Source organism: Sus scrofa, chromosome 3 (assembly GCF_054392235.1).
Source record: "Sus scrofa isolate SSC_HxYL_T2T_F1_AM1 chromosome 3, Sscrofa_HxYL_maternal_Yorkshire_Landrace_v2.0, whole genome shotgun sequence".
NCBI lineage: Eukaryota > Metazoa > Chordata > Mammalia > Artiodactyla > Suidae > Sus > Sus scrofa.
In genome coordinates, this window is record NC_139385.1 from 8,160,821 (window position 1) to 8,188,819 (window position 27,999).

General features: G+C 50.3%; 1 protein-coding gene and 1 long non-coding RNA gene across 17 annotated transcripts; one reads left to right on the top strand and one right to left on the bottom strand.

Annotated features, from left to right (window-relative positions):
* Positions 1 to 486: 486 nt before the first annotated feature.
* Positions 487 to 27,993, bottom strand: PPP1R35 (protein phosphatase 1 regulatory subunit 35). Of its 16 annotated transcripts, XM_085016689.1 has the most exons (11): positions 26,623 to 27,682; positions 20,607 to 20,740; positions 15,718 to 15,797; positions 15,119 to 15,276; positions 14,409 to 14,533; positions 12,396 to 12,486; positions 2,849 to 2,934; positions 2,220 to 2,338; positions 1,056 to 1,308; positions 835 to 971; positions 487 to 730 (listed from the first exon to the last, which is right to left on the bottom strand). In XM_085016689.1, the coding sequence occupies exons 8-11, from the start codon at positions 2,331 to 2,333 to the stop codon at positions 557 to 559; spliced, it is 678 nt and encodes a 225-aa protein (XP_084872815.1). In that variant the 5' UTR covers positions 2,334 to 2,338; positions 2,849 to 2,934; positions 12,396 to 12,486; positions 14,409 to 14,533; positions 15,119 to 15,276; positions 15,718 to 15,797; positions 20,607 to 20,740; positions 26,623 to 27,682; the 3' UTR covers positions 487 to 556. The 16 variants fall into 16 exon arrangements, with proteins under 16 accessions (XP_084872815.1, XP_084872808.1, XP_084872816.1 ...); XM_085016682.1 differs by lacking the exons at positions 14,409 to 14,533; positions 20,607 to 20,740 and adding an exon at positions 21,590 to 21,997 and having other exon boundaries at positions 15,718 to 16,087; positions 26,623 to 27,993; XM_085016690.1 differs by lacking the exons at positions 14,409 to 14,533; positions 15,718 to 15,797; positions 20,607 to 20,740 and adding an exon at positions 6,229 to 6,441 and having other exon boundaries at positions 26,623 to 27,993.
* On the top strand, positions 906 to 2,151 carry LOC146404375 (uncharacterized). Its single transcript, XR_014840180.1, has 2 exons — positions 906 to 994; positions 1,826 to 2,151. It is a non-coding gene; the product is annotated as an uncharacterized LOC146404375 (long non-coding RNA).
* Positions 27,994 to 27,999: the final 6 nt, after the last annotated feature.

Below are 27,999 nucleotides of genomic sequence, written 5' to 3' on the forward strand. Positions count from 1 at the left end.
TGGGTTAAGGATCTGGCATTGCTGTGAGCTGTGGTGTAGGTGGCAGACGCCGCTCAGATCCGACGTTGCTGTGGCTCTGGTTTAGGCCGGCGGCTACCACTCCGATTAGACCCCTAGCCTGGGAACCTGCTTATGCTGTGGGAGGGGCCCTAGAAAAGGCAAAAAGACAAAAAGAACTAATGAGGTGTCATCAAAAACAAAGGTGGTGGAGTTCTCTGGTGGCTCAGTGGGTTAAGACTCTGGTGGTGGTACTGCTGTAGCATGGGTTGGATCCCTGGCCTGGGAACTTCGGCATGCAAAAACACAAAAAGGTGGTAACTGACTGAAGTCAGGGTATGAGGTGAGAAGAGTATAGAAACCCTACTTGGGCAGTGTTTTCAACTCACCACTACCAAGTTCTTTTAAAGTTTAAGAGAACCAAAACCTTGACTTCAGGCAGCTTGCAACCTGAAACTTGACCTCATCTCAAGGGTCCCAAGAAGAGTCTTGTTAGCAAAACCACTTTATTCTGATCGTTTTAACAAATGTGCACTAGCAATCCAGGGAGCTTCCAGGTCTACGCTTCCCAGCGCCTCAGTGTCCGATGCATGAGGAAGGTGTCCTCTGAAGGGCGAGGCCGGAGTTGAAGCCGGAGAGGGGGCAAGCCTTCCAGGGTCAGGTGTGGAGATTCATAAAATAGTGTTTCTGGATCACACAAAATAGTCATGTCTGGCCCTGGCCCAGGTGGCTCCTGTTGGAGTGGGAACCCAAATCGAGATTACACTCGGGGAGGGGACAGGACCCGCGACAGTCGGGGAGGGGCCGGGATAGGCAAACGCAGGGCAGGTCCCTCACCTTTGGAGGCGGGGCTCGGGCCTGCGGCGGCAGGAGCGCCAGTTTCTCCCGCAGCGCGGCCTTCAGAACTTGTTCCTCGGGCACCTGCAGGCTCACCAGGTCCCGAAAGAGCCGCTTGGAGCGCGGCACGTTCAACCCTGAGGCCGCAGGAGGAGTGGAGGTGAGCGGCGCGTCTCACCCCGACTCCCGCGCCCGGCCAGCCATCTGTCTGCCCCCCTCACCCTCCGCCACGCTCTCCTCCAGGCCGCAGCGGGTCTGGAATGACTTCCTCAGCTGTTCCTCCACGGCCTTCGCGGCATCGAACTGGCCCCTGGCTGCGGCCCGTGCAGCCTGCAGCTCGAGGCTCAGGGCCAGGCTGCTCTGCTGCGCGGGCGCCCCCAGGTCCTGCGACGCCGCAGGTTTCTCGTTCGGTGCGGCAGCGGCCGGCGGCGGCTCGGACCTGACCGGGGAGGGCGGCGCCAGGCGGAAGCGGACCTGGGAACAGAGCAAGGTGGTGAGGAGGTGGGCGCGAGCCGGCGGCTGACTGGCGGCCAGCCCTCCCCCCAGCTCACCTGCCGTCCCTTGCGGGCCCCGCCCCGTCGGTCCGCCCGCCCCTTCCGCCGTCCAGGGCTGCAGTCGGGCCGCCGGTGCCCAGGGCTCTCGGACCGCGGGCTCAGGCTCAGGCTCAGGCTCAGATCCAGGCCGGGCTCCGGCACTGGGGCTCCGGGCTCCGGGGCGCGAGGTGTTGGAGGTGGCCCTGGGGCCGCCAGGGCCTCTCCCCCTCCCACCGACTCCAGCTCTGACTCCCTACAGCCCATCATCTTGGCGGGGGTCGCTGGGGGCCAAGGGTCACGAAGCGCGGCCTCACCACCTCCTCTCCCCCGCCCTTCCTGAAAACCGTTGGCCCCTTCCCCAGGCGGGGGGGGAAACACCCAGCCCCGCCCTGTGGGGGCTCCTAAGCGTCACTTCCCCTGCTCTGCCCACGTGACTCCCTGTCGGCTTCCGCCCGCAGAACCTCGCCCCGCCTCTGGGCTGGGATCTTAAGAGTCCAAGCCTGTGGAAGCCTTACGGGTCCTCATCAAGACCAATTGTCCTCCCGATCCAGTCACCACGACTTCAGTTTGAAAGACCGCTGGAACCTGTCCCTGGACTGTGACGCGAGCCCTGAAGAATACAGGCTTGCATCTACTCTGATCCTTATCTGAGGCCCTGTTTCCCACTCCCTAACCTCATCCTTTTCTCTCTCAAAGAAGGGCACAGTCTTTAAGGCATAAGCCTGCTGTGGCCTCCTTTGCCTGGCAAAGCAATAAAAGCTATTCTTTTCTACTTCGCCCAAAACTCTGTCTCCACTTTTCTTTTTAGCACCAGTAAACAGAAGCCGAGTTTCGGCAACCCCTGTGCAGTACCTCCAGAGCATCTCCAGGTGTCCCATCACCTCTGAACCCCAGCAGAGCTTCCCAGTTTGAGTGAGGACCTGGCTCACTGACGCCAGCCCGTCTCCCTCCTAGGACTCTGGGCATCGTGGCTGCCAGGGCGATAAATAGATAGTCAACAGGCATGTCTGTATACCACTTTTCAGTTTGAGAGTTTTTACATTCTTTATCTTCCCAAGAAACCCTGTGGAAGATCAGAGAGAATGGATAGTGTTACCTGCGTTTTACAAAATAAAGTTTTCTAGGATCTCAATGGTGAAACTCTAAAAGCTTTCCTGCTAAAATCAGGAGTGAGAAAGTATAACCATTCCCTTTACTGCTGATCTTGCTCAACTTATGATGGGGCTATGTCACATTAAAGCCATTGTAAGTTGAAAAACAGCATAAATTGAAAATTCATTTAATACACCTACTGAACATCACAGCTTAGCCTACCCTCCCTTAAATGTACTCAGAGCATTTTCATTAGCCTATAGCTGGGCAGAATCATCTAACAGAAAGCCTATTTTATAATAAAGTGTTGAATATCTCATGTAATTTACTGAATACTGTGCTGAAAGGATACGGGTACAGAATGGTTGTAAGTGTATCAGGTGGCTTACCTTCCTGATGGAGAGGCTGACTGGAAGCTGCAGCTCACTGCTTCTGCCCAACATCACGAAAGAGTATCGTACCACTTATCACAAGCCTGGGAAAAAGATCAAAATTCAGAATCCAAAGTATGGTTTCTACTGAATGTGTATCACATTCACACCATCACCATAAAGCCAAAAAATTCTCAGTCGAACTATTATAAACCAGACCATCTGAATTCTTTGTTTTGTGTTTGTGTATTCTGACTTTGAAAATCTATGCTTTACATGATTATATGGATAAAAAAATAATAATTTTTGGAGTTCCCCTGTGGCTCAGCAGGTTAAGGATCGACCATTGTCACTGCAGTGGCTCAGGTCTGATCCCTGGCCTCGCTCAGTAGGCTTAGGATCTGGCATTGCCAGGAGCCATGGTATAGATTGCAGATGCAGCTCAAATAAGGTGCGGCTGTGATTGTGGTGTAGACCAGCAACTACAGTTCCAATTTGACCCCTAGGCTGTGAACTTTCATATGCTGGGGGTGCAGCCCTAAAAAGACAAAAATACACTGAGAACTATGTCTAGACACTTACATCGCAACACAACAATGGGAGGAAAAAGTATGTATACATGTATGTGTAACTTGGCCCCCATGCTGTACAGTGGGGGGAAAGAAAAAAAAGATGCCAGTGTGGGGGGGGAGTAAAATAAAATAATAAGAAAGTAAAATGAAACAGATGAACCTAAATGTAAATCTAGTTGGTGGCCTAACTGCACAGAAAGGAACTCTCCTGAATGACTTTAAAACACAGTAATTTAGCTATATGTCCCAAAGATCTGCCCTGAGGATATTGCCATTAGAAAAGAAAAAAAAAAAAAAAAAAGCTGATGTAAAAATCTTAAATTGAATTCAGCAGTCATATAATTGGGAGTAGGAGGAAATGGATAGAACATAAATGGGAGTTCCCTGGTGGCCTAATGGTTAAAACTCAAGTGTTTTCACTGCTGTGCCCCAGGTTCAATCCCTGGTCTGGGAACTGAGATCCCACATTAAGCTGCTGGACGCCATAGCCAAAAACAAAAAAACAAAAACAAATAACCCATAATTATGTTGATGTTGTCAGAACTGGAATTTTGGCATAGGAGAAAAGACATAGTGGATTATAAAATCAATAATACTACGCAAATTGCCTGTAACCTTAAACTCAGGAAGTATCTTATAAACCCATGGTGTATTTTAGCTTAAATGTAAAAAGTGTAGGAGTTCCTGTCATGGCTCAGCAGGTAAGGAACCCAATTAGGATCCATGAGAATGAGAGTTGGATCCTCGGCCTTGCTCAGCGGGTTAAGGATCCGGCATTGCCATGAGTTGTAGGTCACAGACACAACTCAGACCCAGTGGCTGTGGCGTAGGCCGGCAGCTCCAGCTCCAATTCGACCCCTAGCCTGGGAACTTCCATATGCCTCAGGTGCGGCCCTAAAAAGAAAAGTATATTCTAATCCACTGAAAAGTGCTTAGAAACCATGATGGATCCAGTAAGCACCCCTGGCCTCCAGAATTTGATAGCTAATTCCATATCCCTGGGCGTTTTAAAACCTATACACAAATGTTCATAACAGCTTCATTCATACAGACAAAAACTGAAAACAACCCAACATTCTTCACCAGGTAGAGTTAAACTGTGATCCACTCATACCACAGAATTCTCCTCAGCAACCAAAAGGTGATTATTATTGATATATGCAACAACTTGGATGAATTCACAGGTTATTATGCTGAGCCAAAAAAAAGCCAACCACCCAGAAATTACAAGCTGGATAGTTCCATTTATATGACATTTTAGAAATAACAAAGATTTAGAAATGGGGAGTTCCCTTCATGGCTCAGCAGTTAACAAACCCGACTAGGATCCATGAGGATGTGGATCCGATCTCTGGCCTCGCTCAGTGGGTTAAGGATCCGGCGTTGCCATGAGCTATAGCGTGGGTCACAGATGCGGCTCAGATTCTGCATTGTTGTGGCTGTGACACAGACCAGCAGCTGTAGCTCCAATTCTACCCCTAGCCTTGGAACTTCCATATGCTGCAAGGGTGGCCCTAAAAAGCAGAAAAAAAAAAAAAGATTTAGAAATGGAAGGCAGGAAGTTCCCTCTATGACTTGGTGGGTTAAGGACCCAGCTCAGGTTTGATCCCTAGCCCCGGGAACTTCCACATGCCACGGGCATGGCCAACAAATAAACAAAAACAAATAAAGATAATGCTGGGGTTGGGAAGGGGGCAGTATGTGAGCATGGGTATATATAGGATATAAGATTAGCCAAATGTAGATGATTTTTGAAGCAGGGTGATGTGTACATGGGGGTTTATGAGAATATTTGCTTTTGTATATACTGGAATATTTCTATCAAAAAAAAAAACTTTTTTTTTTTTTTTAAAGAGGCTGAGGTACCCAGGAAATGCTGAAGCTGAAACTTGAAATTGTGCCCCCACCCCTACCCCAGGCCTTGGCTGTGCTGGTGGACATAAAGGTCCTACAGGAACCCGAGCCATGAATTCAGTAAACTCGATTCCTTAGCCTTAAAAATCTAGCTACTACCTCTTCCTAGGCCTGGACAGAGAGATAAAAACAAGCCATTCTGTTTGCCAGCTTATGTTTATGGGGCTCCAGGAAGTGGAAGGTTTACCAAACAACTTTAAAGAATATGAGGAGTTCCCCTGTGGCAGAGCAGGTTAAGGATCCAGCATTGTCACTGCAGTGGCCTAGGAACTTCCACATGCTGCAGGTGCAGCCAAAAAAAAGAAAAAAGAAACAATGTGAATATGAGGATGGGTCGTTGGAGGTGAGTCCTGCCCCCAGTCTTCCTAAGATTTTTTTGGCTGGACCAGGCTGAGGCCTAGAATGGCTTTTCCTCTTTAAAAAAAAAACAAAACAAAACAAAACAAAACAAAAAAAAACCTCCACTTAAGAAGGTGCTGGTAAGAGAGGAAGACTCCTCTTTACCTTCAGAGTCTCCTTCTGACAGCACGTTCTAGGGCTATACCTTCTTCTGCAAAGATGGATTCCAAGTACACACCACACCAAACCAAGCACTGACTGGGGCAGTAGAAGGTACAAGAAGGAAACCCAAGAGGAGGGAGTCCAGGAACGGACCCCGCCCCACTCTCCTCAAAGCAAAGGAAGGAAGAACCAGAAGCTTCCCTGACCCCATTAGCTGAGACTGCCTCCTGAGGGGGCCCTGCCCGAGCCCTCATCAACTGGCTCCTCCCTCCCTTCTCCAGGCTGGGGAGGTCCCACCTCTGCATCATCCCCCATCCAGGGAAGGGTGGGAGGGAAGAGGCAATGCTGAAGGAAGAGGGTAAGAGGCCCTGCTTTAGGCTCTTGGGTTTTGTCTTGATGGGTTAGACTCACCAGGTAGTGGCGTTCAGTTTAGTCATCTGGGACAGGCAATCCCAGATCTGGAGCCCGGTTTGGGAAAGACAAAGTGCTGGAAGGGGTCATTCAGGGTCACACCTGAGGTTCTGGGAGTTTCAGTTACAGCAGCGGGTTATGAACCTGACTAGTGTCCATGAGGATCCGATTTGACCCCTAGCCCGGGAACTTCCGTATGCTGCAGCTGCAGCCCTAAAAAACAAAACAAAACAAAAAAAAACTCGCAAAGGTTCTGCTGGGCCAGACACTATGGGTGGGTGGGGAGTGGCTAAGGTGGGACAGAAGACAGGACAGGGTCAGAGGTCCTTCCAGGGGCCATGCTGTTGAGTAGCACTAAGATGAAGCCATTGTAGGGCTGGGACTATGGCAGCGGGCAGTTAGGAAGACCTGCCAGGGCTGAGGAGGGAAGAGCAAAGGTTCCATCCAGAGGCGCCCTCCAGTAGGGCCAAGACAAGTCAAAGAGATGAGGCAGAAACCCTCCAGCACCACCCTCTGCAAACCCCACGGACAAGAACCCCTCACTTTCCATCTCCCACTCCCAAATTGGCTGCTGCCTATGGGTCAACCCAGAGACACCTCCACACTGTGTCCCTGTCACATGGGGGGTGCTGGAAAAATGGAAGAGGCTGACCTTGCACTTCAATAGCTGTAATCCCACCTGCCAGCCACACACACATCCAGGCTCGCAGACTCACAGTGTGCTTTGCTGTCCTACCTAATCTCAGGGTTTGGCAGGATAACCCTCCCCCAAAGCAGAAAATCAGGCCTGAGCCCACCATTCATTTCTCCCAACCCCGAAGGAATGCTCCGAGATCCAGATGGGAGGGCACAGATCTGGCTGCAGGCCAATGCACGGACTCTGAGCCCCTCAGCCTGGCCCCTCCAGCAGCAGGAAAAGGAACAGGAGGGCCAGGATGACGCCCCTTCTGTCTGAGTCTCCAGGGATACCGCATGAGGCCGGCTTCTGGGATGAAGGAGAGGTGAGGGTAGGGAACAGGGAGGCATTTGGAAGAAGTGGTCCACAGTCTGGGTGGTGTGGAGAACGAACAAGGGGAAACTGGATGAAGCCAGAAAAACAGAAACAGATTTTTAGGGTTGGAGGTATGGAGAATTCATGGAGCTAGGTTCAGCAAAGGGAACAGTATTGGACTGAGGGCCTGATCTTGCTGAGGAGGGGATGGCCTGGATGCCAACACAGAACAGAAGTTGATGCCTGTTGGTTACGGCCTAAAAGAGTCTAGGGAGAGGCTGGTCAAAAACCACTGGAGCTATTAAAAAAAAAAAAAAAAAAAAAAAAAAGAGGTGGGGATAGAGGCCATGAGCAACTTGGGTGGGGTTAGAGCCATAAAACATGTGGCCAGGAGTTCCTGTTGTGACTCCATGGTAACAAACCCAACTAGTATCCATGAGGACCTGGGATCGATCCCTGGCCTCGCTCAGTGGGCTAAGGATCTGGCATTGCTGTGAGCTTCGGTGTAGGTTGCAGGCGCTGCTTCGATCCTACGTTGCTGTGCTTCTTGTGTAGGCTGGCAGCTGCAGCTCTGATTCGACCCCTAGCCTGGGAATTTCCATATGCCACAGGTGTGGCCCTTGAAAGCAAAAATGAAAACAAAAACAAAAAAACCTTAAGTGGCCATAAACCTGGAGTATGGGGCCGTGGGTGGGGGAGTTTTAACTATGCAGAGGGGACATGTGATAAACTGCTGGCCTTCTCCTGGGAAACAGGTCCTGACAGATCTCCACCTGGCAGGAAGTCAGGGCCTCAAAGAATGGAATGGGAACAGTCTGTTACTCAATGAAGGGAGGCAGACAGGATATGCTGGGGGATCTCTAGGGTGAAGGGTGAGTCCATGGAAACCTCGAGATCAGACAGGGAGATGCCAGTGTCAGATCCTTCCACAGCCCGAGGCTGGCTGGTAGAAAAGAAGGGCCAGAATCCCCAGGACTCCATTCTCCGCAGTGGCCCCAGGACCATCTGCCAAATGCTTTCCCAGTAGGAAAAGACATAGCGGGAGCAGGGGGAGGAGAAGAGGAGGAAAGCTGGAAGGGATGGGAAACAGACAGAGAAAGTTGCCAGGTAGGGGTGAGAGGTGCTCTAGGCAAAGAGGAGAAATGCAAGTCCAGGGAGCAGAGACAAGGTACTGGGAGCTGGGACATCATGGAGCAACCAAGAGGTGCTGTGGTCCCCAGCAATAACCTCAGTTGTGCAGAAACTTGAAGAGGGACCAGGGCTGGGGGTAAAGGGGAGAAGGCCTGAGAGGAAACCGAAGCTCTGAGGTCCTGCCTTGGTCCTAAGGCTGCAAGAGGTTTCCAAGATGGCAAAGAAGGAAAGACCGTCCGGAGCCCACTGGCATCCACTGCTGCTGAGGCTACGGGAGGTGGGGGAGGGGAAGGGGGAACAGGACTCTTCTCCTCAAAACTACTGGGACAGGGGGTCCCACCCTCCACAGACTACCATCCTCTCTTGTCCAGTCTGAACCAGTTCTCCAAACACATTCCCCTTATCTCAGCCTATGTCTCTGCCCCTACACTGCCCCCATCTCCCCCAAGTGCACCCAAGAGGTACCCAGGTGCAGACTGAGCCCTCTCCTAGAAACTGCAACACAAAGAGGATCGCAGAGCTTATGAGAGAACCGACCCAGCTGGTAGGTGCAGAGCCAGGACCTGACCCCGGGGCACCCGCCTCTGTGTGAGGCTCTCCCAACCACCTCCCTCTGTGACCATTTGTGCTTAGGTAAGGGGGGACCATGTTCCCCAGAGCCTAGCACAAGTCCGCCACAGAAAGAAAATAAATATTTGTCAGAAAAGTACTCTTGAGGTTTTAAACACTATCCCTGATTCTGACAATTTGGGATTTGATTTAAATGGTGATTTTTTTTTTTTTTTTTTTTTTTAATTTTTGGCATGTGGAAGTTCCTGGGCCAGGGGTTGAACCTGCGCCGCAGCAGTGACAACTGCCAAATCTTTAACCCACTGAGCCACCAGGGAAATCCTAAAAGTGCTTTGACATTCCTTCCATTGAGAAGCAAGGTCTATGTCCCTTTCCCTTGAATCTGAGCAGGATTTTTTTATAAGTATAGTTGATTTACAATGCACCAATTTCTGCTGTACAGCAAAGCAGCTCAGTCATATACATACACACACACACACACACAATATATATATATACTTTTTTTTTTTTTTTTTTGCTTTTTAGGGCCACACCCGTGGCATATGGAGGTTCCCAGGCTAGGGGTCTAGTCAGAACTACAGCGGCCAGCCTACAGCACAGCCACAGCAACATGAGATCCAAGCTGTATCTGCAACCTACACCACAGCTCAAAGCAATGCCGGATTCTTAACCCACTGATCGAGGCCAGGATCGAACCTGCAACCTTGTGGTTCCTATTCGGATTCGTTTCCACTGCATCATGACGGGAACTCCAGTATACACACATGTTGAGCAGGCTTCTGACTCAGGTGCACCTTCACTGAAACACCTCTGCTTCCCACAAGCCCCATCACCCCACTAGCTGGGTACTGGAGCAGGAGAGAGGGCAGGTGGAGAGGGCCAGCCTGGGGGTAGCCCTGCTTCCAGTCCCCCAAGGAGCCAGGCAGTCTCCTTTTATTGTGTAAAGTAAGCAGCTCTCCTGGTAACCATCACCTTTCCTCCTCTATGTGGCTGCCAGGTAGCTCAATGCTAAAGCTTAGGCCAGACTGCAGTAACTGACCTCAGCCTAGGTTTTTGCATGTTTAGTTCCTTCTGGACCTTAAAAAATGAATGTAACACCTCCATCACAGGATTGCTGGGAGGATTATAAGAAGACATTTAACTTTTTTCAGAACTTCTACGTGCCAGAGGTTGAGCTAGATGCTTGAAACAAGACCGGGCGCAGTATTATCATCCCCGTTTCACAGATGGGGAAATGCATCTGCATACAAAAAAGCCAAGGGATTTGCTCAGTCACACGGTAAGTAGGAAACGAAACTACACTCTAATGCTCTTTTCATAGATCTAAAAGATAATAGGAAACGAAACTACACTCTAATGCTCTTTTCATAGATCTAAAAGATAATGCATGTGTGAAAGCACCGGAGTCTACAATGGTTTCCTTCCTTCCATCTTCAGGCTCCCTCAGCCCATCTAAACATTCCTCAGCTGCAGGGACTTCTCACCTTGCACTGAGGCTATCAAATTACCCTCTCTTGATTGTGGACCAGCAGGAGTGAATTACCTTTAAAAACACCACATGCAGGACCTAGCACTCAGTAAATGTTGAGTGAATGAAAACCATAGCACTCGTATTCCATTATTCATTTTAAAGCTCTTTCGCTCATCCCACAAATATGTACTGGGCACCTACTGTGAAGGTCCAGGTACAGGAGTAAGTCCTCCATGGACGTAACTATGTTCAATCCTATCCATCACGGTGTGTTTGCTGTAGGTACTACTGTGCACATTTTTAAATGAGGAGTCTAAGGCAGTGGTTCTCAAACTCCAGCAAGCATCAGAATCTCCTGGAGGGCTTGTCAACCACAGTGCTGGGCTCCACTGCAGAGTTTCTGAATGGGGCCCTAGAAATTGCATTTCTTTTTGTTTTAATTTTTAGAAATTGCATTTCTAATAAATTCCCAGGAGATGCTGCTGCTGGCCCCTGGTCCACACTTTGGAGAACCACAGCTGGTAAGGGGTGAAGCCTCTGTCTACCCCTAGGTTGGTCGGACTGCCCGGGCTCTTACCCACAACCCCTAGTGCTTCCTGACCTGAGAGCAGGGCAAGTGGCATAAAGGAGGCCTTTAGGCAAGTTCTGTTTGCACAACTTGTGGAAAAATGCAGTTGCCTCTCCGGTCTTTCCTGCCCTGTCACCTGACCCCCAAGTGGGCCTGCCTGGAGAATTTGGTCCCGAGTTGGTCCTGGGACCTCTCCTCCTACTTAACTCCTTTCCTGGTTGATTCTACAACTTGTAGACTAAGTGATCGGCACGTGTGTTTGAAGGAAGGCTGGTATAATAATGCGGCCATACCACTGGTCACCAATCATGCTCAGCAGCATCAGGTTGCCATGGCACCCAGGAACCGTACTCAAGAAATTCAGGCCTGGCGTTCCTGTCAAGGCACAGCAGAAATGAATCCAACTAGGAACCGTGAAGTTGCGGGTTCGATCCCTGGCCTCACTCAGTAAGTTAAGGATCCGGGGTTGCCATGAGCTGAGGTGTAGGTCACAGATGTGGTTTGGATCTGGCGTTGCTGTGGCTGTGGTGTAGGCTGGCAGCTGTAGCTCCGATTGGACCCCTAGCCTGGGAACCTCCATATGCCACAGGTGCAGCCCTAAAAAGACGAAGCAAAAAGGAAAAAGAAACTCAGGCCTTAGTCACTTGAATTTTAGGAAGCCTAGGCAGCTAGCAGAGCCCTAGGCATCAGGACCTAGCCCCATCCCCACAAGCTACTCCCCACACATACAGTGTCAGTCCTTCAACCTGAGAAAAAAACCCAAACACCCAGTTCATTTCCTGCTGGCCTCCCAGGCTAAGGAAAGGCTGCTACCCCGGCAACAAACGGCTGAGGCTGGGTTGGTTCTGGGCTGCAGGAACAGAGGGGGCTGCAGGCGAGGATTGGGTGGCCCAGCAGAAAGTGAACTTGGCGGAGAAAGAGGCCTTTGACACCAGTCACCAGTGTACTATGACCACAGCATTGAGATTACATTGGCAGTCCCAGGTCCAAAGTCTGCTCCTGGGACGTAGCGGAGCAGGAGGGACTCACATCCCACAGAGGACTGTGCCTGGGGCCAGAAGTCAGGGGATTCCACCCACTTCGCAGTGACACCATCTTTTTCCTCTTTGGGGACTCAGTCTCATTATCTATAAAATGGGGAGAGGGCTTGGAGAGGATATACCAGTTGATCTCTGCACAGCATCTGTTCCAGGCTGTACATCCCCACCCCTAACATCATACACACACACTCTTCAGTCTTTTGCCACAATCCAAGGATTGGTCCCCTCTCCTGCAGCCAGCCCCTTCCTTCCTCCCTCCTGCCCAGGATTCCAGGATCCCCCCCATCTCCATCACCCAAGGCAGCCTCCCCAACCAGCCTCACTCCCAGCATCCAGCAGCAGCTCAGGATGAGCTGGGTAGAGAGCATGCCCACTATACCCAGGCCTACCACGCACCACAGGAAGCAGCAGAACTCCTGATGCAGCGCAAAAGTGGCAGGTCTGGAAGACGCTGGAAATGAGCTACTCCTTGGCGGTAGAGAAAACCCTAGAAGCATAAAGTGAGTGCATTGAGAACTGGAAGGGTGAAGCAGGTCACATCCCCTGCCAGGAGCATGTTCTGTGCTAGGGGGAAGAGGAAGAAACACAGGGAGATGGCTACAGGGTCAGCAGAGCAACGCAGAAGGCTACTTTGTGCAAATGAGAAAACTGTGCCCCTTCCTCAAAGCTCTTTACTGCCATCTGATGGAAAATTCCCTTAATGGTTCTATATATCGGTCAACTGTGGAGCTGTGCAGTGCACAACCTACACAATGTGAGGGGTGGCCATGAGGGATGCGGGGGAGCTCTGAGAGAAAAGGGGGGAACCCCTGGGTGGGGAAGGCACTGGTCCCTGAACACCCATTCCCACTCTAATGTCAATAACTGCCGGCGTTACCAAACTCCTTGAACCACAGTTTACTGATTTGGGAAGTGAGGTGATGCCCTAGGGACCTAAGGGACGGCCTGCCCTTAGGACCAAATAAGAGGTCGATGCAAAGCCCGCTGGCCATGACCTAACGCCCTGATGGTGGTGTGGCAACCAGGACAGCAGCTGACACAGAGAGGGAAAGGGGAGTGAGAGGCCGGCTGCTCCAGGCCACCGGACATGGTTTCACCAGCTTGTTGAAAAGTTGTTTTAACTAGAAATGAACTGTCCAGTGAAACTGGTAACACCAATGACCCTGTCACCACGGTAGGTGACCCTAAATGTTTAAAGGTACGGGGTAGGGGTTCTCCGTCAGCTAATCCTCCACTGGTTAACGCCGTCGGGGCTGACGGGCTCACGAAGGGAAGCCTGTCTGGAGACACCGCCCCGACTTCCCCGCAATCCTGAAGCCGAGGGAGGCGCAGCGAGAGGCCCGGGTTGTATCAGGGTCCAGGCGGCGCTGCGCCCCCTGGCGCTCAGGACCGGGAGGTGACAGGTCGTCCAGAGCCACCCCCGCCCCCCTTATCGTTCCCACCCAGCACTTAGGGTCCTTGAACCAGGGCTCTTCGTCCAGCACCCACCGAACGGGGAGCGACTTCGGACTCGACCGGGGAGCGACTTCGGACTCGACCGGGGGCGGGAGAAACTTCGGACTTGACCGGAGGCGGGGGCGGGGGAGACGTCGCCTCTCAGAGGCCACGCCCCTTTCGGGCGGAGTGCGCGGGCTCGGCTCGTGGGGTGACGTCACTGGGCCGCGTAGAGCACGCCCTTCCTTCCTTCCCTGCGTACTCCTCCTCCCCAGCCCTCGGTGATTTTAGGGTAAAGTCCAAATTCGTCCCTCCTCCAGTTTTAGGTCCCCTCCTCCACCCATGGGGAGCCCTCAGCTCCCTGGACTGGAACCTTCTACAACCCGAAGTGCTTTCCACGACCTTCCCTCGGGACAGTCTCTAGTGCAGGGGCCCCTACCAAACTCATTGCCAGTGAAAAAGTAGATTCTCGGGTCCCACCTCAATCCTAGCTTTGTCGCCAGGAATCTATAGTTTTTAACAAGCTTCCAGGTGATTCTGTTGTCTCCTAGGCTTCGGAATCTGATTGCCTGCATTCCCAAATTGGTTCTCAAACTGCAGTGGGCTTGTTAAAGCAGGGTGCTGGGTGACTGCCCTCAGAGTTTCAGGATTCAGGGGGTCTGGGATGGGATCCGAGAGTTTCTATTTTTACCTGTCTCCAGGGATGCTGATGTGGCTGGTCCAGGACCACACTCAGAGAACCACTTCTTTTTTTTCTTAAATTTTAAAAATTAAATTTTATTGGCGTATAGTTGATTCACAGTGTTGTGAACAACCACTGCTTTAATGATACATTTAGAAGAGTTTTCACCTGTTGCCAATTCACTGTGTCCCAAGCCTTGTGCAAGGCACTTCACATTCATACCCGTGGTGTGAAATAAATAATTTACCATATTCTCCACATAGGGAAAGGGAGATTCAGACATGGCAACTCACTTGCTCAAGGTCACACAGCCAGGCAGGGCAGGATTTGACCCAGGTCTTTCGGAATCCAAAGGTTGGGCTGGTTGGGCCTCCTGTGTACACTGCTAGTTATCCCCTCCAAGGGGCTTGTGTGGTCTCTAGAAGTCAAGTAGGCACTTTCCAGAAGCCTGAGAAGGCGCAAGATGGGCTTTGAAGTCCTCCCTCCCTCATTGCCCTGGGTTCAGGGGACTGGCTTTGTTGGGTACCAGTTTCTCTACCCGGGTGTTCATGGAGACAGGACAGAGAAGCCTAATCCTCATGTGGTCCTGACCCCTCATTCCCTCACGCCCACGCTCTTTGGCACAGAAGGCCCCTTGACTTCTCTCTGATTGGCTCCAGAATGAGTTTCCTGAATGGGTCACAGGGGACTAGGAGAAGGGAGGACACTTGGGTGCTGCAAGAAGAGCAGGCGGGAGGCAGGGCCACCGGGTCCTGCGAGGAGAAAGGAGAGGTGATGCCACACAGGTGCCCTGCTGCCTGGTCAGTGCAGTGCTGCCTGGAGGTTCTGCCCAGAGAGCTCCCCGGGGGAAGCCTGTCCTTAGGGATGGGCTCACATAGGTCAAGCCACAGCTCCTGGCAGGGTGGAGAGTTGAGTAGCACATCCGAGCGGGCCCTCAGGTGAAGGATAGTGTGGTGAGGAAAATAACAAAGCTAGGTGGGCTGCTAGGGATGAGGACTCCTACCTGTGACTTCCTAGTCCTGTCGCCCTCAAACTTCCGTGGAGTGGGCCTGATGCAGGGGTCAGCAGCCCCTCGGGAGAGTGTTCATTCTCCTCTGCCTCTTCATCACAGCCCCCAGCTTTCTGCTTCTCCTCACTGGCTCCGGGGGAAGGGAGCATGGCCTGGACAGGGAGCACAGCGGGAGAGCCAGAGACAATGATAGGAATGGAGCAGGACAGTCAACACAGGTAATTGTAGAAGGTCCCAGTAAGGGACCGTAGACAGAGGGACACCGAGGGAGGGGGTGACCACCATCAAGAAAGCCATCGGAACATCATGGAACAAAGCTGGCTTGCTCAACTATAAAACCACAAATAAAATCACAAGAGGTCGTTAAAGTGAAAGATAAAATGAGGCCTGCCTTCAAGTTCAGCAACATAATGATCCTTAGGACCAAGGACACAAATTTAAGGGAAAGATGACATTTCAGAGTAGGAGACCTTCATGAGCTGGGGAAACCTGAGATGATTCAACATATTTTAGCATCGGTTACCGCCCTTCTGCTGATTGAAGAAGCATCACGACAGTCCTAGTTTACCTCATAGGGTCAAACACTCTCTTACCTGCTATGGAGGAGGAGCTGGTGATGTGAGCCTGACGTCTACTCGAAGAATCAGGAAGAAGGCGGTCTTTTCCCACTTTCCTTGGATTATAAAAATGTAGCCCACCTAATCCTCGGAGTCCTCTCACAGGGTCCTATCTTAATAAATCTACTTCTTGCCTTTCACTTGGCCTCTTGCTGAATTCCTTCTACACTGAGACACAAACAACCTGAGGCTCAGTAAGTCCAGACACCAGATGAGTGATTCTAATTAAAAAACAGGGTTCGGGAGTTCCCATCGTGGCTCAGTGGAAACAAACCGACTAGTATCCATGAGGTTTGATCCTGGGGAACGAACCCGACTAGGAACCATGAAGTTGTGGGTTCAATCCCTGGCCTTGCTCAGTGGGTTAAGGATCTGGCGTTGTTGTGAGCTGTGGTGTAGGTTGCAGACTCTGCTCAGATCCCGCATTGCTGTGGCTGTGTCGTAGGCCGGCGGCTATAGCTCCAATTGGACCCCTAGCCTGGGACCCTCCCTATGCCATGGGTGCGGCCCTAGAAAAGACAAAAAAAAAAAAAAAAAAAAAAAAAAAACCACACACACACACACAAACCTTTGGGTTTAGGGAGGATTTGAGTCAGAAGTGTTTCTGTTTCAATAGGACCCCAAAGAGAGGGAGTCTGAACCCATCAGGTGGGCAGGCCAGGATGTAGTACCTCCTACGTAAGTTATCCTTCCCCACCCCAAACACCACTGTCCTTTGCATGACAGGCACTGTGCTGACATCAGCCCTGGAACACAGGAGTGAACCAAGCCCAGGGGACAGGGAGGCGGGGATTCAGGGAAGGCCTCTCTCAGGTGGTTAGAGAGTGTATCTCAAGGAGAAATGAAAGAAAGCCATGTGAAGAATGTAGAGGAACCACTTTCAAAACAGAACAATCAGCATTTTCGAAGGCCCAAGGGAAAAAGGAAATGAACCGAGACTAGCCAAGCACAGAGAAATGACCACGAAGGGACACTTGGAGAGACAAGATCAGGCAAGTAGGCAGGGACCACAGCCAGGTGCTAGGGCAAGGAGTTTGGATTTCATCCTAAATGCTACAGGAAAAGATCTTAAATGGAGCAATGACATGCTCCAAGTCACACTAAAATATCTATCACACCCCATAAAAATTTTCCAAAATATATCTGCCTGGTAAAAAAATAAACATAATCTCACATCTACTAGAATGGCTATCATCAAAAAGACTAGAAACACTGCTGTAACAGTAGAAAATTGACAGAACACTGTAAACCAACTAGAATGGAAAAAAAAATCATTTAAAACAAAAAAAAGATAAGAAATAGGTATTCCTGCTGCAGTGCAGCAAGTAAAGGATCCAGTGTTGTCCGGCCAGGTACAGTGGGTTAAGGATCTGGCCACAGCTGAGCTGGGATTCAATCCCTGGCCAAGGAACTTCCATATGCCACGGGTGCAGCGAAAAAAAAAAAAAAAAAAAAGAAGGCATTCCCCTCATGTCACAATGGGATCAGCTGTGTCTCTGGAATGCTGGAACACAGGTTCCATCCCAGGCCTGGCACAGTGGGTTAAGGATTTGGCATTGCCTCTTGCAGCACAGGTTGCAACTGTGGCTCAGATCTGATCCCTGGCCTGAGAACTCCATGGGCCATGGGGCAGCCAAAAAAAAAAAAAAAAAAAGGGTAAGAAATAACAATTGCTGGCAAGGATGTGAGAAAAGGGAACCCTTGGGCACTGTTGATTGGAATGTAAGCTGGTGCAGCCACTACAGAAAACAGTATGGAGGGTCCTCGAAAAATTAAAAATAGAACCATATGATCCAACAATCCCACTTCTGGGGATTTGTCTGAAAAAAATGAAAACACTAACTCACATAAGATATTTGCACCCCAATGTTCATTGCAGCATTATTTACAATAGCCAAGACAAAGAAGCAACCTAAGTGTCCACTGATGGATGAACAGATAAAGAAATATATACATATATAGGGAGTTCCCGTCGTGGCGCAGTGGTTAAGGAATCCGACTAGGAACCATGAGGTTGCAGGTTCGGTCCCTGCCCTTGCTCAGTGGGTTAAGGATCCGGCATTGCCGTGAGCTGTGGTGTAGGTTGCAGATGCGGCTCAGATCCCGCGTTGCTGTGGCTCTGGAGTAGGCCGGAGACTACAGCTCTGATTAGACCCCTAGCCTGGGAACCTCCATATGCCACAGGAGTGGCCCAAGAAATAGCAAAAAGACAAAAAAAAAAAAAAAAAAAAAAGAAATATATACATATATAAAAATTGTGTATATAATGAAATATTATTCAGCCATAAAAAAGGAAATCCTGCCATTTGTGACAACATGGATGGAACCTGAGGGCGTTATACTAAGTGAGATTAAGTCAAACAGAGAAAGACAAATACCATATGATCTCACCTACATGTGGAATATTAAAAAAGAAAAAAAAAAGGAAGTTCCCATGTGATGCAGCAGGTTAAGGACGATACGCTGTTGCTACATTTGTGGTGCAGTTTGCAACTGTGGCTCAGGTTCAATACCTGGGCCTGGGAACTTCCACATGCCATGAATGCAGCTAAAAAAGAGAAAGACAGCAGTTCCCATCGTGGCGCAGAGGAAATGAATCCTACTAGGAACCATAAGGTTGCGGGTTCGATCTCTGGCCTCACTCAGCAGGTTAAGGATCCAGCGTTGCCATGAGCTGTGGTGTAGGTCACAGATGCAGCTCGGATCTGGTGTGGCTATGGCTGTGGTGTAGCCTGGCAGTTGTAGCTCTGATTAAAGCCCTATCCTGGGAACCTCCATATGCTGTGGGCGCAGCCCTAAAAAGCTGAAAAAAAAAAAAAAAAGAGAGAGAGAGAGAAAGACAAACTCATAGATATAGAGAACAGACTGGTGGTTGCCAGAGGCAGGGGGGTAGGGAGTAGGCAAAATGAATAAAGGTGGTCAAAAGGCACAAATTAAAAAACAAACAAACAAACAAACAAAAACAAAGGCACAAATTTCCAGTGATAAAATAAATAAGTCCTGGGGATGTAATGTACAGCATGGTTAATGATACCATATTGTGTATTTGAAAAACAAAATAACAGCTAAAGCAATATTTGAAAAGAAGAACAAAATGGGAGGAATCACTCTACCCAATGTTAGGGCCTCACTGTAGTAATCCAGACAGTGTGGTACTGGCAAGGGACAGACACATAGTTCAGTGGAACAGAGTAGAGAACTCAGAATTGGATCCACAGACCCACAGGAATACATCCAACTGTTTTTTGTTTGTTTGTTTTGCCGAGACCACAGTGTGTGGAAGTTCCAGGGGCCAGGGGTCAAACTTGCACCACAGCAGCAACCTGAGCTGCTGCGGTGACAACCCTGGATCCTTCACCCACTTTGCCACAAGGGAACTCTGCAACCAACTGACTTTTGACAAAAAGGTGCAAAAGGAATTCAGTGAGGAAAGGATGACCGTTTCAACAAATGGTGCTGGAGCAACTGCACATCCATAAGCAAAAACATAACCTTGTCCTAAACCTCACACCTTACACGAAAAGTTAAAATGGGAGTTCCCATCGTGGCGCAGTGGTTAACGAATCTGACTGGGAACCATGAGGTTCGATCCCTGGCCTTGCTCAGTGGGGTAAGGATCCAGAGTTGCCGTGAGCTGTGGTATAGATCACAGATGCAGCTGGGGGAGTTCCCATCGTGGCGCAGTGGTTAACGAATCCGACTAGGAACCATGAGGTTGAGGGTTCGATCCCTGCCCTTGCCCAGTGGGTTAACGATCCGGCGTTGCTGTGAGCTGTGGTGTACGTTGCAGACGCGGCTCAGATCCCGCGTTGCTGTGGCTCTGGCGTAGGCCGGGGGCTACAGCTCCGATTAGACCCCTAGCCTGGGAACCTCCATATGCCGCGGAAGCGGCCCAAAGAAATAGCAAAAAGACAAAAAAACAAAAAAACAAAAAAACAGATGCATCTGGGATCCCGAGTTGCTGTGGCTCTGGTGTAGGCCAGTGGCTGCAGCTCTGATTAAACCCCTAGCCTGGGAACCTCCATATGCCACAGGAGCAGCCCTAGAAAAGGCAAAAAGACAAAAAAAGAAAAAAAAAAAAAAGTTAAAATGTATCACAGACTTCAATGTAAAATATAAACTATAGGGGAAAAAACAGAAAAGCTTCAGAACCTAGGGCTAGGGGAAGTGTTCTTAGACGTGACACCAAAGGCACAATCCATAAAAGGAAAACTTGATAAATTAGACCTCATCAAAACTAAGAAATTGTACTTTGTGAAAGACCCTGCTAAGACGATGAAATGACGGCTACACTTTGGGAGAATACATTTGCAAAAGACATCTCCAACAAAGTGTGGAGATATATATATATAGAGAGAGAACATTTTTTTTAAGCTCTCAAAACTCTAAAACAACAACGATCCAATGAGAAAATGGGCAAAACTCATCAACAGACATTTCACTAAAGAGGCTATAGGGATGGCAATTATTTGAACATAAATGAAAAGATGTTCAACAGCATTAGTCACCAGAAAAATGCAAATTAATACCAGAATGAAATATTACTACACACACGTGTCAGAATGGCTAAAATAAAAATTAGTGATAACAGCAAATGCTGGCGAGGATGGGGGTAACTGGATGTTCAGTCCAGCAAGTCCCATGGCTGTTCTCTTGCTCTCCATACGTGCACACCCCCTGTTCCAACAGGACCTGGTTCACCTACACCCTATGCACATGACTGACCTTCCTGTGTCCTTGGCCCAGGCCCCAGCAAGGGGTATCTTATCAAAGAGGGGGTGAGGGGTCTGCGCCTCTTGGTTTCCCTGGTAACTAAGCAGCCAACCTAATCTCCACTGCCACCCCCACCCCATTAAACCACTCACATCTCTGTTGCTGACTCTGGGCTCCTCCTCCCGTCTTGAAGCTGTGCAAGCAGAGTACCTGTAGGCCTGCGGGGTGCAGCCGGGCCCTGGATAACTCACACATGACTGGTGGGAACGTAGAAGGTACAGCCGCTCTGGAAATGAGTGGTAGTTTCTAACAACATCAAACAAGCACTTACCTTATGACTCAGAAATTGCACTCTTGAAATGCACAAAAATCTGCACACAAATGTCCATGGAGGCTTTATGTGTAAGAGCTTCCAACTGGAAAAACCCAAATGCCCTTCAGCGTCGTCTGGTTAAAAACAAACTGTGAAACATCCACACCACAGAAAACTACGCGGCAATAAAAAGGAACATGCGATTGACACATACGACTTGGATAAATCTTAAGGGCATCATGGTGCATGAAAAAAAGCCAATCTCAAAAGGCTATCTACTATACAATTTCATTTATATAACTTTTTTTTTTCTTTTTTGGCCACCCCGTGGTATACCGAGCTCCTGGGTCAGGGATCGAATCCAAGCCGGAGCTGCAGCCTATGTCACAACTGCAGCAGTGCCAGATCCTGAACCCACTGTACCAGGCCAGGGATCAAACCTGCATCCCTGCCACTGCAGAGGCACCATCGATCCCATTGTGCCACAGCAGGAACTCCTATATTACATTCTTTTTCTTTTTTTTTTGGTCTTTTTAGGGCCACACCCCACCCTGGAGGTTCCCAGGCTAGGGGTCGAATTGGAGCTGTAGCTGCTGGCCTACACCACAGCCACAGCAATGCCAGATCCGAGCTGGTCTGTGACCTACACCACAGCTCAGGGCAATGCTGGATCCTTAACTCACTGAGCAAGGCCAGGGATCGAACCTGCGTCCTCATGGATGTATACTACATTCTTGAAGTGGCAAAATTACAGAGAGGGAGAACAGGCTAGTAGTTGCCAGAGGTTGGGGAGAAGAAAGGGAAACAGGTGGAACGAAATACCCCTGTGGAACTGTTCTAAATCTTGACTGTGGTGGTGATCACAGGAATGTACACATCATAAAATTACACGAAACTAAACACACACACACACACACACACACACACACACAAATAAGTATGCGCAAAATGGGTGAAATCTGAGTAAGATCAGGGGATTGCATTAATGTCAATTTCCTGGTGGTGATATTGTACTATAATTATGTAAGATGTTACCATTGGGGGAAATTGGATGAAAGGTATACAAGAGCTCTGGATTCTTTTTTAAAATTGCATGTGAACCCATATTATTTCAAAATAGAAAGTTGTTTGTTTTTTTTTTTAAAGGAAACGGGGAGTTCCCTGGTGGTCAAGTGGTTAGGACTCAGTGCTTTCACCGCCGCAGCCTGAGTTTAATTACGAGTCTGGGAACTGAGATCCCACAGCAAGCCAAAGGGGAAAAAAGAAAAAGAAAAAGAAAAAGAGGACTGTATTAAAATATATGCAACTCATATCATAAAGAGCTAATGTCCCTCACATATAAAGAGCTTCAAGGAGTTCCCACTAGGATGCGGGTTTGATCCCTGGCCCTGCTCAGTGGGTCAGGGATCCAGCTTTGCTGTGAGCTATGGTGTAGGTTGCAGATTCGGCTTGGATCCCGCGTTGCTGTGGCTGTGGTGTCGACCAGCAGCTGCAGCTCCCATTCGACCCCTAGCCTGCGAATTTCTATCTGCCATGGGTGCGGCCCTAAAAAGCAAAAAAAAAAAAAAAAAAAAAAAAAAAAAGAGCTGCTAGACATCAAAGAAATAATAACAAAACCAAACATGTATACGGTACCTAATATGTGGCAGGTACTGTTTTTTTGATGCATTCATTCATTCAATGCTCAACAATCCTGTATCATCTCCATTTTATAGGTGAGGCAACTAAGGCACAGAGAAGTTAAGCAACTCACCCAAGGCCATGGAGCTAGTAAATGGTAGAGCCAGGATTCAAAACAGAATTGAAGTTTGGCTTCAGAATGCAAACTCTAAAACTCCATATTCAACTCTGAAACCTCATATGTCTCTAGAAAAGACCCAAAACCCAGAGGAAAAACTGTCAGAGCATATAAACAATAAAGGAAAGACAACTGGATGGGATTTTTATTTTTGTTTTTGTTTTTTGGGGTTTTTTTGTTTGTTGGTCCATGCCAGTGGACTGGGAAATTCCTAGGCCAGGAATCAAAAGATTGAACCTGTGCCACAGTAGTCACCAGTCACAGCAGAGACAATGCCAATCCTTAACTGGCTGAGCCACCAGGGAACTCCACCTAGGTCTTAAGTTTAAAGGAAGGGCGATAATACCAGAGTAGCACCGTCAGACTTCCCTGCACCCCTCGAACCAGCCTTCTGATCTGCCCCAGCTTAAGCAAGCCAGCCGATGCCACACCTCACTGCACAAAGCACAGACTCCTCCTTCAACACACATCAAGCCCTGCCTTCCAAAACCTGCTCCTCTGGGCCGCCCCCTCCAGGAGGCACTGAAGAAAAGGGAGACAGGCAGAAGACCAGGCCTCAGCTTTAGCAGGGAGACAGACAGCATCCCAGACGAGCTGGGTGCCAGGTGTCAGGCAGGTGGGCTCAGCCTCTGAAACAAAGAGGACAGAGAAGGGAAAGGGAGAACCCCTTCCTTAGTCCATCTTCCCCTTGGGGATCTCACTGGCCATCTAACCCAGTCCCCCAGACTGACCCGTGAGTGGAGAGGCAGCTCCAGTAAGGAGTGGACAGCTGACAATCTGGCAGCAGGGACCAAGGGGGCAAAGAACTCAGCATGAGGCCACCACCAGACACACCTGCTCCCAGGCCTGCAGCCCTCCTGGCTCCTTGGAAAAGCTCCCGCCCTCTGAGTCCCACCGGGGCTTCTGTCTCATGCCCCTCCTCCCTCAAATCCTGTTGGACCACCGGCACATCTTGCAGGGAGTGGGGGCAGACAAAGGAAGCGACCCCCACAACACCCCTAGAGACTAACATCTCATTTGACAGGTGGCTTCTTCCCTCAGGCAGAGGGTAGAGAATGCCAGCCCTGCCATCCTACAATCTTTTCCTCTAATCTCAGTCCTGACACAACTGAGAAAAAAACAGGAACAAGTTAAAATATAACTGCAGAGACCCACAAGTACACCCAGGCACATGCGTCTGCGTGCTTCCAGCTGTCTGCATGCTCTGCCTGCATGTCTGAGGCCAAGGCCTTCATGCCTGCGGTGGGGGAAGGGTGGCTCAGGCGGGGCTGGCTCTCCTCCCCATGGGCTCAAATATGAAAGTGGGTGAGGCTGAAGGGGAGGGCCGGACCTGGGCAGAAAGAAGATCCGGTGTCCAGGGCTGGGACTTTGTCTCTGGGATCAAAGGCTTAAGACCAACAATATTTTCCCCAGGTCAGCTCTCTCTGTGGCAGCTTTGAAGAGTTAGGAAGCAGAGCTGAGGGAGTTGGGGGCACTGTGTGTCCCCAACACTGAAAAGTATGCAGTGGATAAAGGAGCACAGGGCCCAACTAGAACCCCTGGAAGCTGGCAGGGAGCAACCCCCCCTTTTTTTTTTTTGCTTTTTAGGGCTGCACCCTTGGCATATGGAAGTTCCCAGGCTAGGGGTCGAATAGGAACTACAGCTGCTGGCCTATGCCAGAGCCACAGCAACACGCGATCCGAGCCGTGTCTGTGACCTACACCAGAGCTCACGGCAATGCCGGATCCTTAACCCACTGAGCAAGGCCAGGGATCAAACCCGCAACCTCATGGTTCCTAGTCAGATTCATTTCTGCTGAACCTAGACAAGAACTCCCCCCCTTTTTTTTTTTTAAGCCACACCTGCAGCATGCAGAAGTTCCCAGGCCAGGCCTGAGCAACCAGAGCCACTGCAGTGACAATGCCTGATCCTTAAGCCACTGCACCACAAGAGAACTCCCCAACCCATCATTTTCTTTGAAGAACCCGAGGCTCAAGGAAGGTGAGGGCCTCACCAGCAACCTGTGACCTGCACCAAAGCGGTAGCAATGTTGACGCCAGGACCAAGGTCTCCTGACTCTCTCTCAAAAACTGTTCGGGCTACTCAGGGACACGGCATTTCTTGTCACTTCCAAAATGGTGTTCCCTGCACCGCACAGCTGCGTGGAGAGTGCGTCCCACACCCTAGGTGAAGGTTTACTTTCCGGTTCCTTCAGCACTGTTTTAGGCCACAGAACGAGTTCGCCGTAAACCGTAGATCAGAACCAGCATCATAATAACAGCAGCCAACTTTTCGTGAGCCCGGAGGGTGTGACAGCCATCATCTCCCTGACCGTCAGGACAGGACGCCGGGACTGCTGCTTCGCCCACTTGACAAATGAGGAAACCAAGGCTCAGAGAGGTTAACCAATTAACCCAAGGTTACGCATCCAGGAAGTGTTTGTTCAAACCACTTCCCATGCTTTCAACTACTGCACTGCACTGCTGCCGCCCAAGAATACGGGTTAACAAATCGATACGGTAATTTCAGACACTGCTAAGTACTATGAGAAAATAAAGCATGATGAGAGAGGATGGCCTCGACAGTGGCTCTCTCTCAATCTCTAGGGCAAGTGCTTGGGCAAAGAATCCACAAAGATGGAGCGACATGCGTACAGAACCCAGACAGGCAAGGAGCCCACCATGCCAAGAGCTGAGAGAAGGACATTTTATTTTTTTTTTATTTTTTATTTTTTTCTTTTTAGGGCTGAACCCTAAGCATATGGAGGTTCCCAGGCTAGGGGTCAAATCGGAACCGTAGCCACCGGCCTACGCCACAGCCACAGCCACACAGGATCCGAGCCGCATCTGTGACCTACACCACCGCTCACAGCAACACCAGATGCTTAACCCACTGAGCAAGGCCAGGGATCAAACCTGCAACCTCATGGTTCCTAGTGGGATTCGTTTCCGCTGCACCATGACAGGAACTCCGAGAAGGGCATTTTAGACAAAGGGGACAGTTTGAGTTTTTTCCCAAGGGTGATAGGAAGCCCTTGCAGGGTTTAAGCAGGGCAGGGACATGTTCCGATGTGTGATGAATAGATTGTAGGGAATCCCAGGGAAAAAGATGAGATTTGACACTGTCGGTAAATCACGATGATGAAGGGAAGGAAGGGAGATGGGGCGGAACTGAGAACTGAGCAAGAGCATCTGGGACCAGCACTCTTGTTGGCTCCCCACATCCCCAGGGACCCCTTCTCTAATAGGGTAAGTGGATTTTGAAAATAAAGAAAGACCTCTGGAGTTCCCATCATGGCGAGGCGGAAAACAAATCTGACCAGCATCCGTGAGGACATGGGGTTCAATCCCTGGCTTTGCTCAGTATGTCAGGGATCTGGCATTGCCATGAGCTATGGTGTAGGTCACAAACAAGGCTCCAATCCCTTATTGCTGCGGCTGGGGCTGGGGCCGGGGCTGCCAGCTGGAGCTCTGATTTGACCCCTAGCCTAGGAACTTTCAAGTGCCGCAAGTGCAGCCCTAAAAAGCAAAAAAAAAAAAAAGCAGACCTCTATCCCAGCCTAGCCCACCCATAGCCCTACCAATTCTGCCACAGGGAGTGGAGCAGCCTTGGGAGAGGGGAGGGAATGCCTGGGGTCTGATGGGGTCGGGGGAGGTGTCCAAGGTAGGATTTGTGCTCTAGTCTGTCATTGGGAGGCAGATTTCTCCAGGGGTCACGCCATCCTCCACTGCTCTCTAGGAAGAGAGGGCTGGGTGGGTAAGAATCTCCCCCCGCCACATCTCCACCCCAGGAGATCCTATATGCTTTCCTTCCAGTTGGGAAATTCTTCCTCATGTCCCAACACAAGTTTTCTCCAGGGGTGTGGACTGGATTATTTAGGATGGGGAGGAAGGAGGCCGCCCGGGTGCACTGAGACATCTAGGAAAAGCAAGTTCTATGGACTTTCCCCCTCCTTCCCATCCTCTTCTCTCCCACAGGTCTCCAGCCCCCGCTTGGCCAAGCCCAGACAAGACTCTATCATGCCTGGGGAGAGAGAGACAGATGGGAGGTGCCAGCTTGGCTGCTGGCTGAACTCACCTTTCTTTCCTCTCTCCTCACATTCCCAAGACGCTGAAGAAACCAAAGAAGAATGGAAGCAGTATTCCTTCCCCCAAGCCCACAGCCTCAAGACCATCGGCTCCTGGGCCTATAGCTACTTGCAGTGACCCTCAGGGGGCTTTACCCTACCCTACCCTCCTCTCACTGGAACCCTAAGTCCCCAGTAGGAAGAGGAACACATCTCTAAGGACTTGGAGGGGCTGATGCTGGATCTTAGACAGAGAGGCACTACTCCAAAGCCCTAAGACCCATTATCTCAAACTTCCTGGGACACAGACCCTGTACCACCTTTTCAGCCCCAGAAAAGTTCCTGGCACTTATGGACAGGTGGTGAATAACCAGTAAGTGAAAGCCCCAGATTTGAGCCCCCCGGTATTACAATATTTTGAGGCCCTGCCTGGCTTCAGGCTAAACTCAGCACTCATTCCTGGCGAAGTCACCGTGTTCATGTATGGAACACCTGCTATGTTACGTGTGTGTACCTGTAATATGTCCTGTGGGAGCCAGACTCATTCATAGGACGAATGAAAAGCTACATGACCTTAAACATACCCCGTTCTGTCCCTCAATTTTCCTCGCGAAAAAATGGAAGTGATAAGACTTCATCATAAAGCTATTGTGAGAGTTACTTAGAACAAGATATAAGAATAGTCACGGTGGGTGTTTGATAAGTGTGAGCGATATTACCAGGACTGTAAATGTTGGGGCACCGTGCACAGCTAACAGGATCAGGGTAGCAGAGCTGCAGGGCATAGGGCTGGGTAGCCCACTGCTACTCCGGTCTTTTGGGAGAGGCCACCCAGATTCCCAGCAATGGAGCCCAACCCTGCCAGAGTTGCGGATGAGGGAGATGGCGGCAGGAGAATTTGCTGACTCTTCTAGTGAACTGGGTGCTGGGAATCTGCAAACCGTCCCTGCTGTTCCTCTCTGGCCCCCAGCCTTGCTCACGCCCACCACCTGCTCCTCAGGGCCGACCTCTCCCGGACCAAGACCCAGCGACACAGCAGTCCCTCCCTCGGTCCCGGGGCCTCTGCTGCCCTCTAGGCTCGGGACCTGCTGCCAACCTTTGCTCTCCCCCACCTCCAAGCCCTGTAACTCTGACATCCCAGAATTTTGCCGTCTGGCGAAATATCCACGCTTTTCCTTGGCGAACCACCTCTGCGCCTCCGCGTGGCCTGGGTAAGCGGGTGAGCTAAGCCGTAGAGGGAACTTGCGGCTCCTCGGTCTTCCCTTGTGTTGTCCCCTTCCCCTCTACCTCCCTCCGGAAGGCCAAGGCCTCCCGCCCGGCCTTCGCTCCCGCGGCGTCAGGCGGACACCCTCCCGAGTCTTCCGACTGCGACCCCGGCGGCCCCGCCC